Source organism: Amblyraja radiata, chromosome 12 (genome assembly GCF_010909765.2).
Source record: "Amblyraja radiata isolate CabotCenter1 chromosome 12, sAmbRad1.1.pri, whole genome shotgun sequence".
Taxonomy (NCBI): Eukaryota; Metazoa; Chordata; class Chondrichthyes; order Rajiformes; family Rajidae; genus Amblyraja; species Amblyraja radiata.
In genome coordinates, this window is record NC_045967.1 from 12,388,484 (window position 1) to 12,405,939 (window position 17,456).

The following is a 17,456-nucleotide window of genomic DNA, read 5'->3' on the forward strand; positions in this document are numbered from 1 at the left end:
TCTTAAACTCAACGATGACACGACAGAAATGTTATTACTTGGATCAAAACTCAAGAGTGAGATGTTACTCAGTAAAGTGGGAAATTTGACTGCCTATGTCAAACAAGAAGTCACAAGCCTGGGGTTAAAAATTATCAATGATCTTAATTTTAAATCTCACATCAATAAGGTAACAAAGTGTGCTTTCTATCACCTCAGAAATATTGCTAAAGTACGGCCTTTCTTAACTCAACGTGACTGTAAAAACTCAGACATGCTTTCCTATCAAGCAGACTTGATTACTGTAATGCCTTATTTACCGGTCTGCCTTCATAATCCACCAACAAGTTGCAGCTCATTCAAAATGCCGCAGCCCGGCTTTTAACAAATACCAAGGAAAGGGAACATATCACCCCAGTATTATACTCCCTTCATTGGCTCCCTGTGAGATCCATGGTAGATTATAAAGTCCTCCTTCTTGTCTATAAAGCCCTAAATGGCTTAGGAGCAGCATATTTTACAGAGTCCCCCCTTCACTATGCCCCTACTCGAGCGCTCAGGTCGTCTGATGCCGCCGGCCTGTTAGCCTCTCAATGCCGTGGCAATAAGAAAATTGGTGAAGCAGCCTTTTTCAATGACGCCCCCAAGCTGTGGAATACCCGACCCAGGGCTATGAGAGACGCACACTCAGTTGACATTTTAAACGGCAGCTAAAAACTTCTCTTTTCAATCAAGCTTTTAACTGACTTTACTTCTTCTGATGACATTGTAAAAATTACTCTTATTCTCTTGTATTTATCTCAGTGTAGCCTTCAACAGCTTGTGTGCTCATATAGTATACTAGACCAAGTGCAGACCCGTTGGGTCTGTTCCCCCAACGTGCGGTTGTGGGGGGGAGGCGGCATGCAGCGTCACACACACTAACTATCCCCCCCCCCCCCCACACTCACGCTAATTACCCCCCTTGATATTATATTAATATTATTAATTTGCTCCTTTTACCCCATAACCACCCTATCTACTGACGCATAGCCCCCAACTTGCAGTCACATCTAGAGAGGGGGGGGAGGGGGGGGGGGTAGAGAGTGAGGGCAGAGAGAGAAGGGGCAGAGACACAGAGAGAGGGGCAAGAGGGAGAAGGGGTGGCGAGGAGGAGAAGAGGGAGGGTTAAGGGGTGGCGAGGAGGAGAAGAGGGAGGGTGGGTGAGAGGGGAAAGGTGGGGATGGAGGGGAGGAGAGAGAGGGTGAGAGTGAGGGGGAGAGGGGGGGGGGGGGGGTGAGGGGAGGGGGGGAGAGGGGAGGGGGAGAGGTGAGGGGAGGGGGAGAGGTGAGGGGAGGGGGAGAGGTGAGGGGGAGGATGGAGGGTGGGAGAGGAGAGGGGGGAGAGGAGAGGGGGGGAGAGGAGAGGGGGGGAGATGAGAGGGGGGAGAGGAGAGGGGGGAGAGGAGAGGGGGGAGAGGAGAGGGGGGGGGAGTGGAGAAGGGGGGGGAGAGGAGAGGGGGGGAGATGAGAGGGGGGGGAGAGGAGAGGGGGGGTGGAGAGGAGAGGGGGGGGAGTAGAGAGGGGGGGGAGAGGAGAGGGGGGGGAGAGGAGAGGGGGGAGAGGAGAGGGGGGGGGAGAGGAGAGGGGGGGAGAGGAGAGGGGGGGAGAGGAGAGGGGAGGGGTGAGAGGAGAGGGGGGGGGGAGGAGAGGGGGGAGAGAGAGTGCCTTTTTATTTCAACCCAAACCCCCCAAACAACCATTTGCAGGCAGTGCTTTTTTACTTTAACCATATTTTCATTTTCAAACCACATTAAGGGTACTTACTCACAGTTGTGTGGACATGTGTTCAGTGTTATTCACAGCTCAGAGAAACGTGACCCTCTGCCTTCCTCCAGCTTGCAGCCTAATTGAGGCACACCACTTCCTGGTTTTATAGTCCATCCCCCCTGCCGCCAGCGGGGGCAGCAGAGAGAATGGGGAATTTTGTAAAATCATTAATATCTCTGTCATTTTTCATCGACTGGAAAAATCCTCGGCACACATGCGGCGGAGGGGGGCTCTGAGCGAGGTGGCCAAAAATGACGGCCGTAGGTGGCGGCGTTCTCTTGGAAATCGCAGCACAGTTCGCCAAAACCGGTCAAGAACAGACTTTTAGTAATATATAGATGGGACTCTGTATTTGACCTCAGTGTGGTTGTTTTTTGTTCTTTTACACTATTTTATATTTTATTTCATATTTTTATATAAATCTGTGCTTTCTATGTCCTTACTGTTTTAAATTGTATTTTTGTTTCGACCTGTGTTTTTGTGAAAAGCACTTTGGGTTGCATTCAATTGTATGAAAAGTGCTTTGCAAATAAAGTTATTATTTTATCTATCCATCTATACATAACTAAAACTCTGATCTTGTTATCTTTCAGTTTGGCGGTCATTCTATTTGCGCAAAAATGGTGCGCGATAGCGCTACGATTTTTCGCCAGCTTATTCACCGTTCTCCTGTGCTGCAATTGTACCAAGTTTCATTCTGATCGGTGGAAGCTGGTAAGAGTAATCGAGGTTCAAAAATCTTAAAAACCGCGCGTGCACAGATCGATTGCCTCGCCTGCCATTCAGCGCCGCGCGGATTGGTCGCTTTTACTGTCACTCCGCGTGTCGGTCTGCACCTTCCTGCGCCATCGCTTCTTTACTGCAGCTGTGGGAGGCTCTGGATGGCCGGCGGAGGTCTCCAAACGGAGGGAGGGAGGGACCGGAAACAGCCCGACTCAGCCCGACGCGGAGACGGAGAGCAGAGATTCTGATCCCGGCAAAGGAGTGCGGCCAGCGGATCGACCAGTGGCCAGCGCCCGCTGTGAGTTCCCATCGCACCGCAAACCCCTTCCCCTCTGGTCCCCCTCGCTGGCTCCTGCCCCCTCCCCCATGATACCGTACTCTCCCCCATGGCTCTTCCCCGTCTTTACTCCGAGCTCTCTCCCCCCTGCCCCACCCCCTCACCCCCCCGCCCACACACCGCTCCCCACGTTGCACACACCACTCCCCCCACAACCCCCTTGCCTACGCACACCCACCTCCCACACCCCTCACCCCACACTCCTCTCCCCCACACCCCTCCCACCCCTACACCACTCCCCCCCCACAACCTCCCTGCCCACACACACCCCCCTCCCACACATCACTCCCTCCCATACACCCCTCCATCCCGCACACCCCTCACAATCCTCCCCCTGCCCACACACACCCCTCTCCCCCACAAACCCCCCTCTCCCCCACAACCCCCTCTCTCCCACAACTCCACCCCCCCACAACCCACCCCTCCCATCCTTAAACCCCTGCCCACAACCCCCCGCCCACACATACCCCCTGCCCACACCCCCCCCCTCCCGCACCCCCCTCACAAACCCCTCCCGCCCACATACAGGCCTCACCTCCCACTCCACACTCCCCCCTCCCACCACACACCCAGCGTGGTGAATGGGACCCAACGGGTCCCACTTAGTCTAGTTATTATTATTTCTGCCGTTAAATTATCCACTGATTTGGCCTCCACAGCCCTCTGTGGCAATGTGTTCCACGGATTAACTACCCTCTGTTCCTCCTCGCCTCCTTTCTAAAAGAGCGGCCTTTAATTCTGAAGCTATGACCTCTGGTCCTAGACTCTCCCACCAGTGGACACATCCTTTCCACATCCACTCTATCTATGCATTTTTGTATTCCAGTCCTCTTGGTATAATTGCTAGCATTGAATTTGCCTTCCTTACTACCGATTCAACTTACAAGTTAACTACTTGGGAGTCCTGCACCAGCACTCCCAAGTCCCTTTGCACCTCAGATTTCTGAATTCTCTCTCCATTTGGAAAATAATCTATGCCTTTATTCGTATTACCAAAATGCATGACTCACTTCGCTATACTGAATCCCCGATCACGGGAACTTCGATCGCACCGATGTGGGAGCTTCGATCGCCCTGACCACGGGAGACAAGGAGGAAAGAAGGTATAAGTGATTGCCTTCCAGGCACAGTGGGAAATGCGAGGTTGCCGAGAAACAAGATGGACGTGCTGGCTGCGCTGGTGAGGACTCGGACGAAGTGCAGTGATCTCGGTGTTTGCGGGGACATGAGAACAATTTGGAGTCTAGTGTGAGTGTGGACGGCTTTCTGACGGCTCGGGCGGACAGGGACTAGAGAGAGAGTGACAGCGGTTGGTACAACTCTGGTCACATCACGGTGTAGAAGCGTGTGTGTGTGTGTGGCCCGGACATTGAACTGATGGCTGTGGGTCTCCGCGTTAATGATGTGCAATCAGAGAAAACCTACGCAGTCACAGAGAGAAAGTGCAGACTCCGTATAGGCAGCACCCATAGTCAGGATCGAACCCGGGTCTCTGGCGCTGAGAGGCAGCAACTCTACCGCTGCGCCACCATGCCGCCCATCACCGCCATGCTTGAATCTGAACTCATATCTCTCATTTGTCAGTAGCAGCCTCTGGGTTACTAATGTGCATTGACATGTGTTATATTTAAGCAGAAATTATAAAATCTACTTTAAAAAGAGAGAATTAGATTAAGGAAGAAAATCAAATGAGCTGGGAAAAGAACTTAATTGGATTGGAGCACCAAAGTCTTATCTGATGCCACTTCTGATTGAGTTGCGAGGTGATGAAAATGTCTTTGTTAAAAGCTGCATTAGCAAGCCTTTCCAGATGTGAATTCAGATATATATGTGGTTCTAATAGGCGTGAACGTGTTGGAACTAATTTGCGCTGATTCTGCAGATTATGAAAAATAATATATCAATTCTAGCCCCAAACTCTATGACACATATCAGATATTGCAGTTTTCATAATGTTCTTGAAGTACTTCCTCTATTAGGCAGATTGAGGAAACTATAAAGAAGAAAACCAAGCTAAGCAAACTCTTGGAAATAGAGGTCACCATTTAAAAATAAGAGGTCAACTGTTTAAAACAGAGATTAGGAATTTTTTTCTCCTCAGAGAAAGTCAAGTGTCTTTAGAACTTCCTTCAAATGACAAATGGAAGTAGAGTGTTCAATATATTTTAAAGCAGTGATGGATCAGGGCTCTCGCTTAATTGTTTTCCCCTGTTGCCAGCCGGGCAGCCGTGGCAGCTTTTTAGGTTGCCAAATGACAGTTTAGGTGGTCATTTAAGATGGCTATGTGCTCGGACGAAGTGCGTAGTTACCAGTCGGAATTATACTCAATGAAGCATTCACATATTATTTCTGCTTCAAATAAAGTCACAAACTAAACATTCACCAATCAAGACATGATATATCCCACAATGACATGCAGCAAAATTATAAGACAGTATCTCAACTCTTTTCACACATTGCAATTAATGCAATTTCTATTAGTTCTTTCTACTTCCAAACAAAAATGTGGTTGAATTATTCAGCGTATGCTCAACCTATGTCAATAAATCCTGGACCATGGTAACATATATGCATACGTATAGTTGTGAATGTTGCTCATTAAATAACTACAGTACTGATATTCCATATTAAGAGAATTGATTTGCCGTTAAAATGAATTCTGTAATAACGTGTCAATCGAACACTGCGGTTTTAATGTTTCACGTGTTCACAATTTAATTAAACCATCTTTATGGATTAAAACAAATAATAACATTGGGAATTAAAACACATTTGATTGCATTCCGTTATCAAACATAGTCAATGTTCGCTCTGAAGACATTTCCAGGACAATAGGGTCAGGGAGGGGGGTGTGTGTGAATCAGTGCGGGGTGGATAGATGGCGGGGGGGGGGGGGGGGGGGGAGGAGGAGGAGGGTTAGAAGGCAGTCGGTGCAGAATGGATGGATTAAGGCAGGTGAATTAGTACGTGTTGGTTGGAGTAGGTAAAATTGTGAGGGGAGAGCACGGGGGATGTCAGTGGTGTTGAATGGGGGGGGGGTTCAGTACGGGATGGATGGGGGTAGACAAAAGTGCTGGAGAAACTTAGCGGGTGAGGCAGCATCTATGGAGCGAAGGAAATGGGCAACGTTTTGGGTCGAGACCCTTCTTCAGACTGTTTCCCCCATTCTTCTTGAATTGGATGATCAGTACAGGATGGATGGGGGGGGGGAGATCAGCGCAGGATGAATTGGGGGGGGGGGGGGGTCAGTACAGTGTGGCTCGGAGGGTCTGTGCAGAATGAATGGGGGATCACTACAGGATGAATGAGGGGAAGGTGCCGGGTCAATGGAGGGTGGGTCAGTACGGGATGAATGCGTGGATTAGTACAGGATGGATGGGGGATCAGTACAGGATGGATGGAGGAGAAGTGCAGGATGGATGGGAAAGGGGTAAGTACAGGGTGAATTGGGGAACCAGTGCAGGGTGGATGGGGGGGGAGGGGGGGGTGGCAGGAGAATCAATGCGAGGTGGATAGGGTGATCAGCGCAGGATGAATAGATTGGGGGGGGGGGGGAGATGGGGAGGGGAGCACAGGGGATGTCAGTGAGGACTGAATAGAGGCGGGAATGGGGATCAGTGCGCGATGGAGAGGAGGGGTCCCAGTATAAGAGGGGGGTGGGGAAGGCGTACAAGAGAGAGAGAGAGAGAGAGAGAAGGGGGGGCGAGGTGGGGAGGAAGGAGGGTCAGCGCTCCTCGGACAACATCGCCCGCTGCCTTGGCCGTTGGGATTTCCTCGCCACCGCCTCCCTCCTCCGCCAGCCAACAGCAAGGTGCGGGGCCGAGCGGTGCAGCTCAAAGATCCCATAGCGATAGTATCTTTGGTGCAGCTGCTTCAGAAGTGTTGGAGCGAATGACGGGTCCCGCACAGCAGCAGCAGCGGCTCCATCTGCTCCTCCTCCCTGATAGCGGCCGCTGCTTGCAAACCCGCTAACGGCGATAACCGCTTTTAAAACAAACCCTCCCGCACGCCGAGGCCTCCCCCTCCCTCCCTCCTCCCGGCCTCGGCGTGCGGGAGGGTTTGTTTTGAAAGTGCGCCGTTAGCGGGTTTGCAAGCAGCGGCCCTTATCAGGGCGGGCGAGGGGCGGGAGGAGGAGGAGATGGAGCCGCTGTCGCTGTTCGGGGGCCATCATTCGCTCCGACCTTTTGTCACCCCGCACTAGTATCTTTCCCACGCAATACAGCCGTCACCGCTGACACAAATTGTCGCGTTCCTTTTCTCCAGAGATGCTGCCTGACCCGCGGAGTTACTCCAGTTTTTTGTGTCTATCTTCGGTACAAACCAGTATCTGGTTGCCAAGCCGGGCAAAATGACTCGGTGTTTAGGTTGCCCGGCGGTGCTTTGAGTGGTTAATGGCACCCGGGCAACCGTTAATTTCGAGCCCTGTGGATAGATTCTCGATAAGCAAGGAATGAAAGGATATTGTTTGTAGATGGAGATTGTGAACCTTGTGATCTGGTGTCAGTAAGTCAACAACCTTTTACTCAATATCAGCAAAACAACGAAGATCGTGGTCGACTTCAGGAAGCAAAACGGCACACATACTTCGGCATCCGGTATGTATCGAGGGCGCAGATGTAGAGATGGTTGAAAGCTTCAAGTTCCGAAGACTAAATATCACCAGCAACTTGGCCTGGATCATCCATATTGAAGCAATGGCCAAGAAAGCACACCAATGCCTCCACTTCCTTAGAAGGCTAAGGACATTCGGCATGTCCTAAACAACTCTCATCAACCTCTACAGATGCGACGTGGAAAGCATTTTATGCATCACAGCATGGTTTGGGAACAGCTCCATCCAAAACCGCAAGAAATTGCAGAGATTTGTGGACGCAACTCAGACCATCGCACAAACCAACCTCCCTTCCATTAACTCCATTTACACTATGCGCTGCCTCGGCAAGGCTAACAGCATAATCAAGGACCAGTCTCACCCTGGTCACTCCCCTTTCTCCCCTCTCCTATCAGGCAACTGATACAGAAGTGTGAATGCACACACCTCCCCCACCAGTCTGAAGAAGGGTCTCGTCCCGAAATGTCATCCATTCCTTCTCTCCAGAGATGCCACCTGTCCCGCTGAGTTACTCCAGCTTTTTGTGTCCTTCTCCAGATTCAGGGACAGTTTCTTCCCAGCTGTTAAAATGTGCTGTTATGAGCATGAAGCTCATCAACAGTAGGTTTTCAAGGGGATTTGAGGTGTAATGTTTTTTCCACATAAAGAGTGGCTAGTATCTGAATGAGATGCCAGAAGTGCTGATGGAGGCAAGGACACTGAATAGACAATAGACAATAGGTGAAGGAGCAGGCCATTCGGCTATTCGAGCCAGCACCGCTGATCATCCCCAATCAGTACCCCATTCCTGCCTTCTCCCCATATCCCCTGGCTCCGCTATTTTTAAGAGCCATATCCAGCTCTCTCTTGAAAGCATCCAGAGAACCTGCCTCCACCGCCCTCTGAGGCATGGAGTTCATAAGTTCATCAGTGATAGGAGCAGAATTAGGCCATCTGGTCTATCAAGTCTACTCCGCCATTCAATCATGGCTGATCTATCTTCCCCTCTCAACCCCCTTAACACCCGACACCCGTACTAGTCAATAGAGGGACACAGAATGAATGCAGACAAGTGGCATTAGTATAGATAGGCATGATGGCCAGAATATAGGTGTCCAAATGCCTGTTCATACACTGTACAGCTCTCGGGTACTCACCGCAATACTTTGTAAAATTACAACTAGGTGTTACATTGGATGTAACCTCACTCTCCTCATATTCAGCTCTGTATTCTTCATATCTGGGACTAGTGCAGATGGGGCAGGTTGGTTGGTGTGGGCAAGATGGGCCGATCTGGCATGTTTTCACACTGTATGACTATGACCTTATGACTATCTACATTTAACAAATAATAACCTCTATCAAACCCATTAATCACTTACATCAATCACTGTGACCAGTAACTGCACGGAACAGAGAAGACGGCACCTTGGGAAGACAACACTACGAATAAAAAGTCACTCGAGGACACACAACCAAACATTAATGACCAGCTGAGAGTTATAATTTCCACAGATGCTTTAAGGACCAGTTAACTCTGGGATGTTGTTTTTATGTTCAAGTTCCCTCATGATGGGATAAGTGATGGAAATAAAAGCATTAAACAGAGGGCGAGCAGAAAGCTGCAGCAGGGAGATCACAGGAGGTGGTGAGATCTGAAAAACAGCCTTGGGGGGGAGATGATGGCCTGGTGTTCGTCTATGGGGTCATGGTCAGGGAGAGGTCAGGGAGGTGTCCGAGAACTGGCGCCTGGCCTCAGCACAAGGGTCCCAACCTGAAACATTGCCTATCCATGTTCTGCAGAGATGCTGCCTGACCCGCTGAGTTACTCCAGCACTTTGTCTTTTTTTGCATTAAACACAGAACTCTCAGAACATAGGCAAGATGGTGCCGGAATGTGGCGACACTTTGCATGCTGGTCTCCGAGCAGAATCTACAAACATCCAACATAATCGGCCTACTCTTTTAAATTTCTTTCCTACCTGTAAATCTAGTACCATTTCTAGTTTTGGATTATAGACATACAGCATGGGAACAGGCCCTTCAGCCCATCGAGTCAAAGCCGACCATCACACTAGTTCTATGTGATCCCGCTTTCTAGTTCATTCCCTACACTAGGGATAATTTAGAGGCTAATTAACGTACACATCCGTATGTCTTTGGGACGTGGGTGGAAACCACCCAGAGAAAACCCACGCGGTCACAGGACAAACATGTAAACTCCGTAAAGAGAGTACACGAGGTCAGGATCGAACCCGAGTCTCTGGCACGGTGGGGGCCTTCGTTCTATCTCTTGTACTAGAGTTAAGAGTGATTGTATTTATGAACAGTATCATCTGATTTGATGGACATCACGCAAAACAAAGCTTTTCGCTGTACCTCGGTACACGTGACAGTAATGAACCAATAATAATGTGCGCGCCTCTACCACTTCCTCTGGCAGCTCATCCACAAACCCACCGCTTCCTGTGTGGTAAAAATATTGTGAAAGATGATGAAAGAAATCTAGAATTAGTTTACAAAGTCTTACGGGGCACCCAATCAATATTGAGCTAAGGAAGACTTTATTTTCTCAGAGTCTTGTGAATCTTTGAATTCTCCACCCAAAAGGCCTGTCGGTCGGTGGGATCCCACCCGAAGGCCTGGAGGTTGGCAGGACCAGGAACCCGCCCAAAGGCTCATCGGCCTGGCCAAAGGCTCGTCGGTCAGCGGGACCGGGAGGGAGCCACTGGAGACGTCGGAAGTGAGGAGCAAGGGCAGGTGGGAGGGTGCAGCAGGCTAATGCCTCCAGTGCCTGCAAGGTAGGCTGCAGGAGTACGACCCCGGGGCACAAGGATGGCCAGGAAAGCAGAAGAACATCCATCGGCTTGTGGGAACTGCTCCAGTACATTGAGAACACGGGCTGACCGGACTTTGGAAATGGCGCCAAAACATGACGGCGCCCGCATGTGTAATACATGCAAGATGAATTTCACTGTGCAATTACATATGTGACAAACAAAGACTATTGAACCATTCAACCAGACACAGCTGTGGGAACTGCTGAGGTAGTGCTTTTGAACTAGAGGGGAATCGAGAGTTGTGGAAAACAGGCAGGAAATCATTAAGGCCAATGACCAGACAAGTGATGACTTTATTTAATAGTAGCGGAAGTCCATGTGGCCTGACTGTGCTCCTATTGTTGTAGTCCGAGGGACTAATTTGTGCACAATAGCTTATTTGCATTATTATTCTGATGCTGTGATGCTATTCAGACACAGTTTGTGTACGATATTGGTAGTTTTACTTTTGTGTAAAGAGCCAGAAACTCACACAATACAATCCTCGTAAAATGATCATTTTAATTGTATCCAAGCAATGCCTTGCAGAGTCAACGATCCGGGTTCAATCCTGACCATGTGTGCTCTCTGTATGGAGTTTGGACAAAGGGTTCTGATCCAGAAAATCAGCTATCCATGGTCTCCCGAGATGCTGCCTGACCCACTGAGTTACTCCAGCACTTTGCGCTCTCTCCCTGCGACTGCATGGGTTTCCTCTGGGTGCGGTGTCCTTCCACGTCCCAAAGGCATGTGGGTTTACAGGTTATTTGGCCCTCTGTATATTGGCCCTAGTGTACGTGAAGTGGGTGAGAAAATGGGATAACATACCACTAGGGTGAGCGGGTGATCGATGGGTGGCATGGACTCAGTGGGCTTGTGGGCTCATTTTCATGATGTATCTTTCAACTAATCAATCAGCTGTACTATCATGAACTAACGTCACAACACTGGAGATTAAGGCAGCACAGTGGCGCAGCGGTAGAGTTGCTGCCTTACAGCAGCAGAGGACCAGGTTCGAACCCGACTACGGGTGCTGTCTTTATGGAGTTTTTACCTTCTTCCTGTGACCGCATTGGTTTTCAATGGGTGCTCCGGTTTCCTCCCACAATCCAAAGGCGTACAGGTTTGTAGGTTAATTGGCTTTGGTAAAATATTGTAAATTGTCCCTAGTGTGTAAGATAGTGCTAGTGCACAGGGTGATTGATGGTTGGTGCAGACTCAGTGCGCTGAAGGGCCTGTTCCCATGCTGTATCTCTAATCTAAAATATTTTTAAAAAATCAAAGTGGAGGACACCACGCAATCATGAAATAGCTTCTGTTCATATGGATGATGATGGACAGCTTTTAGATGCAAAGAAATGCACAGAACCATCTCTGGAAATGGCACTGAGAACTCAGTATGCAACAAAACTCCAATAATCTGCCATTCATCCAATGGTTCACCATCCAGCTCACTAGGTGGTGCTGTCCACATCCCTTTCCACTCATTGGGGCCCATGGAGTTCCGACCCAGTTCCCATGCAGTCCCGACCCAAAATGGCATCTGTCCATTTCCCTCAACAGATACTGCCTAACCCACTGAGTTCCTCCAGCGCTTTGTGTTGAGCGGAGGATTCCAGCATCTGCAGTTCCTTATGTATCTATCTATCTATATCTATCTATACTATTACTAAAACTCTCATCTTGACCATTTCCGGTTTGCGTTTTTTAAGATTTGTGCAAAAAAGGTAATCTATATCGCTAGGATTTTGCGCTACCTTACTCATCTCCTCTGCCAAGTTTTGTTCCGATCGATGAAATATTAGAAAAGTTATGAAGGTTTAAAAAAATCCTGATATCAGCAGATTGGTCTTCTCGCCTGTCAGTCTCCATGAAGGTAATGCCCCTTCCGGCACCAATGGAGAATAAAATCCCTGAGGCGGGGCTGAGTCCGTGAACAGCATGCGGGCAGAGAGCAGCGTGAGCCGGCAGCTGTTAAGTTGAACCGGAAGCTTCTGAATGAAGTCGGAGTGGGACCGGGAGTTACTGCATGAGACCGAAAGCTGAAGTTGCAGATTGATCAGAGTGCGAGCTGCGTCTGCTCACCCCTCCCCCACCCCCCCTCCCCAACAGCCCCCCCCACACCACCCCCTTTCCCCGCACCCACCCTTCCCCTGCATCCCCCCCTTCCCCGCATCCTCCCCTTCCCCTTTCTCTCTGCACTCCCGGCAAGCAGGATGACATTATCTTCCAGAATAATGCATTAATTACTGCACATTGCTGACAGATTCATGTAACAACACCAAATACATTACCTGCAATCCCTCAATTAAGGCACTTTATCTATACTATTACTAAAACTCTCATCTTGAACCCCATTCCCCTTCCCCCTTCCCCACACCCTCCATCCCCCTCCCCCACACACGCCCTCCCACACTCCCCTCCGCCACAACCCCACTTCCCCATCCACCCTCCGCCACACCCCTACCCCACACACCCCTCCCCCACACCCCCCCTCGGACCCACACACCCCCTCCCCAACACCCCCATCCCCCACACCAGCCCCCTTCCCTTCCCCCACACGTCCCCTACACCCCCCCTCCCCCACACACCACCCTCCCCCACACACCACTCTCCCCCACACCCCCCCTCCCCAGAGTGGTGGAATATTGCTTTGGGGGAACGGGTTGCGTTGGGGGGACCAGGCCTCCCGTGTGACTGGGACCCAACGGGTCCCACTTGGTCTGGTATCTTAATAAAAAGAGAACTGCAGATGCTGGTTGATACCAAAGACAGACACCACCAGGGGGCACTACACAATGGCATCCTCGCCAACAATTTGTCTGATTGTCTTTTTTTTAAAAAATTTTAGAGAGTTTTAAAAATTTGGGGTAATGTTCTCTGGTTTGTTTTATGTGGAGAGTCGGGGGAAACATTTTTTCAATCTCTTACCTTGCCGGAGATGCGATTGTCTTCCGGATCGTATCTTCAGTCGCTCTGCAGCGTAACATCATGTAGCTGGCAGCCTTACTCGGGACTGACTCTGAGCCCCATCACGGGGGCGTGGACATACCATCGGAGCCGATCCCATGCCTGGGATAGATGCTCCAACTGCGGCCTGTGGATTTCAACATCGCAGAGCTCGCAGTCTCGGGTAGAGACCGAGTCGGGAAGCTCCAACGATGCAGAAGGTTCGACGAGCCCCGACCCGGGGTCCGATCGCCCAGTGCGGGGAGTTGACATCCCCCTGATGCAGGAGCTTGATCGCCCCGATGCAGAGGGCCTGACCGCCGGCTAGGATCGCCCCGTCAACGGAAGGCTCGAGGCCCTTACGACCGCGGGAGAACAAAGAAGCGAAGAGATTGAACTTCTTTTCCGCCTTCCATCACAGTGAGGAATGTGGAGGAGTCACTGTGGTGGATATTTGTGCTAAAATGTATTTTGTGTGTTTTGTTGCTTTTTATTGGTATGACTGTATGGCAAATCAAATTCCTCGTATGTTGCAAAACATACTTGGCTAATAAAGTATGATTATGGTTATGAAAAGGCTGGAGTAACTCTGCGCGTCAAGCAGCATCTCCCTAGAAAAAGGTTAGATGTCGTTTCGGGTAGGAACCCTTTTTCAGACTGAAGTGTCACCTACCTGCTTTATAAAGTCATAGAGTCTTAATGCGTGGAAACAAGTCCTTCAGCCCAACTTGCCCACAATGGCTAACATGTCCCATTTTCCTGCGTTTAGCCCATATCCCACTAAACCTGTCCTATCCAAGCACCTGTCTAAATGTTTCTTAAACATAGCGATAGTACCTGCCTCAACTACCTCCTCTGGCAGCTCGTTCCACAGACCCACCGCCCCTTGTGTGAAAAGGTTCCTATTAAAATCTTTCCCTCCTCATGCAAACCTATGTCCTCTGGTCCTTGATTCCCCTATTCTGGGCAAGAAACTCTGTGCGTCTACCCGATCTATTCCTCTCATTTTACTTCCCTTAATCTGATTCAGAATATCTGCAATATTGAGTTTATTCTGTCCGTGCATCAATGTTATTAATTTTGCAGATGGCACAGGTGCCCAGCCAAACACCCTTAGTTGTAGAAACCATCTTTTATTCAAGCAGAGATACCAGATGAATGACATCATCATCGTTTTTATTCATTCGCTCGCACCAATATTATTACAGCAACGCATGCTTATGTTACGCAGCTCAAATATTCTTCTAAAGTCCTACATACCTAACACTAGATATCCACCCCACGACAGGGGTACCAGAAAGCAAGAGGGCATAGGATTGAGATGAGGGGAAGGAGTAGTGGGGGGGGAATTTGAAGGGAAAGTGTTTTTGTTTATACAGAGAATGGATGACAATGTGGAACTGTAGATACAGCAGGGAAACAGGCTCTTTGTCCCACCGAGTCCACGCTAGTTCACTACTTATCCCACTAGGGGTGATTTACAGAGGGCCAATTAACTTTCAACCCCGCAGGTCTTTGGGATGCGGGAGGAAACCGGAGCACCCGGAGGAAATGTAAGTGGTCACAGGGAGAATGTGCAAACTCCACACAGACAGCGCCCAAAGTCAGGGCCCGTGTCTCTGTGGCTGTGACGCAGTGGCTCTACTGTACTGCTGTGCCACTGTTTCCGGAAGAGGTGGTGGAGTCAGACACATTCCTATTTTTCAGTGATAGTTATACAGGCAAGTCCTAGAATTATATGGATCCAATGCAGGCAGATAGCACTAATGTAGATGAGCAAGAAAGGCCAGTTTGGTCAAGGGGGGCTATTACTGTGCTGCACACTTCTGCAACTCTATAATCTGATACAGCATTTCATAGGACAGTACAGGAACAGGCCATTCAGCCACAATGTCCATATTGAACATGTTGCCAAGACTGGCTCATATCTGCCTGTGTAGGAAAGAACTGCAGATGCTGGTTTAAATTGAAGGTAGACACAAAATGCTGGAGTAACTCAGCGGGACAGGCAGCATCTCTGGAGAGAAGGAATGGGTGAAGTTTCGGGTCGAGTCTGAAGAAGGATCTCGACCTGAAACCACCCATCCCTTCTTATCTGCCTGTGCATAATCCACATCCATCCATTCCCTGCATATCTATGTGCCTATCCTTAAAAACCACGGTCGAATCTGCCTCCACCACCACCCCTGGCAGCACATTTCAGGCACTCACCGCCCTCTGTGTAAAAAACCTTGCCCACACATCTCTTTTAAATCTATTCCCTCTCACTCTAAAGGCATGTCTTCTGGTATTAGAAATGTCATATTTACCAATGCTGAATACTGTGAGTTCTAAACCTTTCTTTAAGAAGCATCCGCTTAAAAGTTAAAATTTGCTTAAACATCAATGCGTGCGACAACAACAGAAAATATCATATCGTGCACACCACGCCATAATTCTAACACAAATGTACTAATTTCAAGATTCAATAAATCTGTCATTTCAGGACTTGCTGACTCAGAATTTGCAATCCACTGAACTCAAAGAGTAGCCTTTCATCTGCGGCTGGTGAAATCAATGAGATCCGATCTTGCTATTGTGCCAAGAAGCAGAGGCCCACTGCTGCCTTTCAAGCCTATTCTCCCTGTCTGTGTTGCTAATCCCACTCTAAATGTGTGCCCTGGGGCCGTGGGCAAGGCTCAGGAGGTAGTGAGGGTCTGATGCCAAGTTGCCCCTCGCCTTCACTGTCACTCCAGCCCCTGTCCTCTGCAGGGTACCTCAATGGCTGCTCACATTCACTCCTCACTGTAATCCCAACACTGCCAACAACTCAACCTGGAGCAGCCCCAAAACCCTGAGGAGCCCAGTAACCAACCCCCACAAAGAGCAGGGGCTTTATTCCACGGCTGAGGGAGAGAGGGGGGAATAGAGAGGGTGAGGGGGGATAGAGAGAGGGGGTGAGGTGGGTAGAGAGAGGGGGTGTAGAGAGGGGGTAGAGAGATGGAATGAGAGAGATGGAGTGAGAGAGATGGGGGGTGAGAGATGAGGGGGGGGGGGGTGAGAGATAAGGGGTGAGAGATGGGTAAGAAAGGGTGGTAGGAGAGAGGGGGTGAGAGAGACGGGGTGAAGGGGGTAGAGAGGTGGGGTGGGGGGAGAGAGAGGGGATGAGGGGGGTAGAGAGATCGAGTGAGAGACTGCGTGAGATGGGGGGTGAGAGAGAGGGGGTGGAGGGGGGGGGGGGGGTGAAGGGGGAGGGGTGGAGGAGAGAGGGACAGAGAGAAACGGGCAATGTATTCACTTGCTAACCACAACAGTGCGCAGTGCGACGGTCCGGCTCCAAGCCCCATTGTTAATTCACACCCACAATAAATACACTGACATCTCTCTCACCCTCTGCCTCTGTTTATTTTGTTGGGAGGCTCTGCTTCTACAGCGCGACTCCAGCCTGGTGCAGGAGTAAACAGGATGGAGTAATGCGTTGAGAAGTAAAGCCAGCCCCGTTATAATGGGAGTGGCGGTCGGATCCACCCAGAGACAGAGAGAGAGAGAGGCTGCAACAAACATCTCCTTACCTCGCTCCAGCAAGAGGGTGAGAGCGGCGCACAGCAGCACAGCTAGCCGGGCCCGGGCCATGGTCAGTGGGCTGTGTCTCTGGCTCTTCTGGCCACGGGAGGTTGGTGCAGGCTGTGGGGAGAGGGCCGGGCAAGGGCGCAGCGGGGCGGGCGTGCGGGTGGGAGGGAGGGAGACGGGGGTCGGCGGCGGCGGCTGAGCTGCAAGTGTCTGGTTACAGGAGCGACGAGGCGAGCAGCTGCTGCCGACTCACCGGCCTTCTGACACCCACTGACGCTCGGCGTCTGCACGTTGGCCGCGGGGGGAGCGGGCAGGGGGTGGTGACAGACAGACAGACAGACAGACAGACAGACAGACAGACAGTGTGCCAGGCAAGCGGGCAGACAGAGTGCCAGGCAGGGGGGTTGTGGCAGAGAAACGGTGCCAGGGAGGCGGGGAGAAGGAGTGCCAGGCAGGCAGAAACAGACAGAGTGGCAGAATAGTGGGCAAAGACGGGCAGAGATTGTGCCGGACAGGCAGAGCCGGGGTAGGGGGTGGCTGGCAGATAGAGTGTGCCAGGCAGGTGGATAGAGACAGGCAGACAGACAGACAGACAGACAGACAGACAGACAGACAGACAGACAGACAGACAGACAGACAGACAGACAATCACAGTGGTAAACAAGTGGGCAGACAGTGCTAGGCAGATTGGCAGAGAAAGT

General features: G+C 50.4%; 1 protein-coding gene across 1 annotated transcript in view; it reads right to left on the minus strand.

The window, feature by feature from the left end:
• cd99l2 (CD99 molecule like 2) overlaps positions 1–17,035 on the minus strand; it is a 155,062-nt gene extending 138,027 nt beyond the window's left edge. Inside the window, exon 1 of the mRNA XM_033030254.1 lies at positions 16,758–17,035. Within this exon, the coding sequence (XP_032886145.1) occupies positions 16,758–16,818 (61 nt within the window). The 5' untranslated portion in view covers positions 16,819–17,035. The remainder of the gene's footprint in view (positions 1–16,757) is intronic.
• Positions 17,036–17,456: the final 421 nt, after the last annotated feature.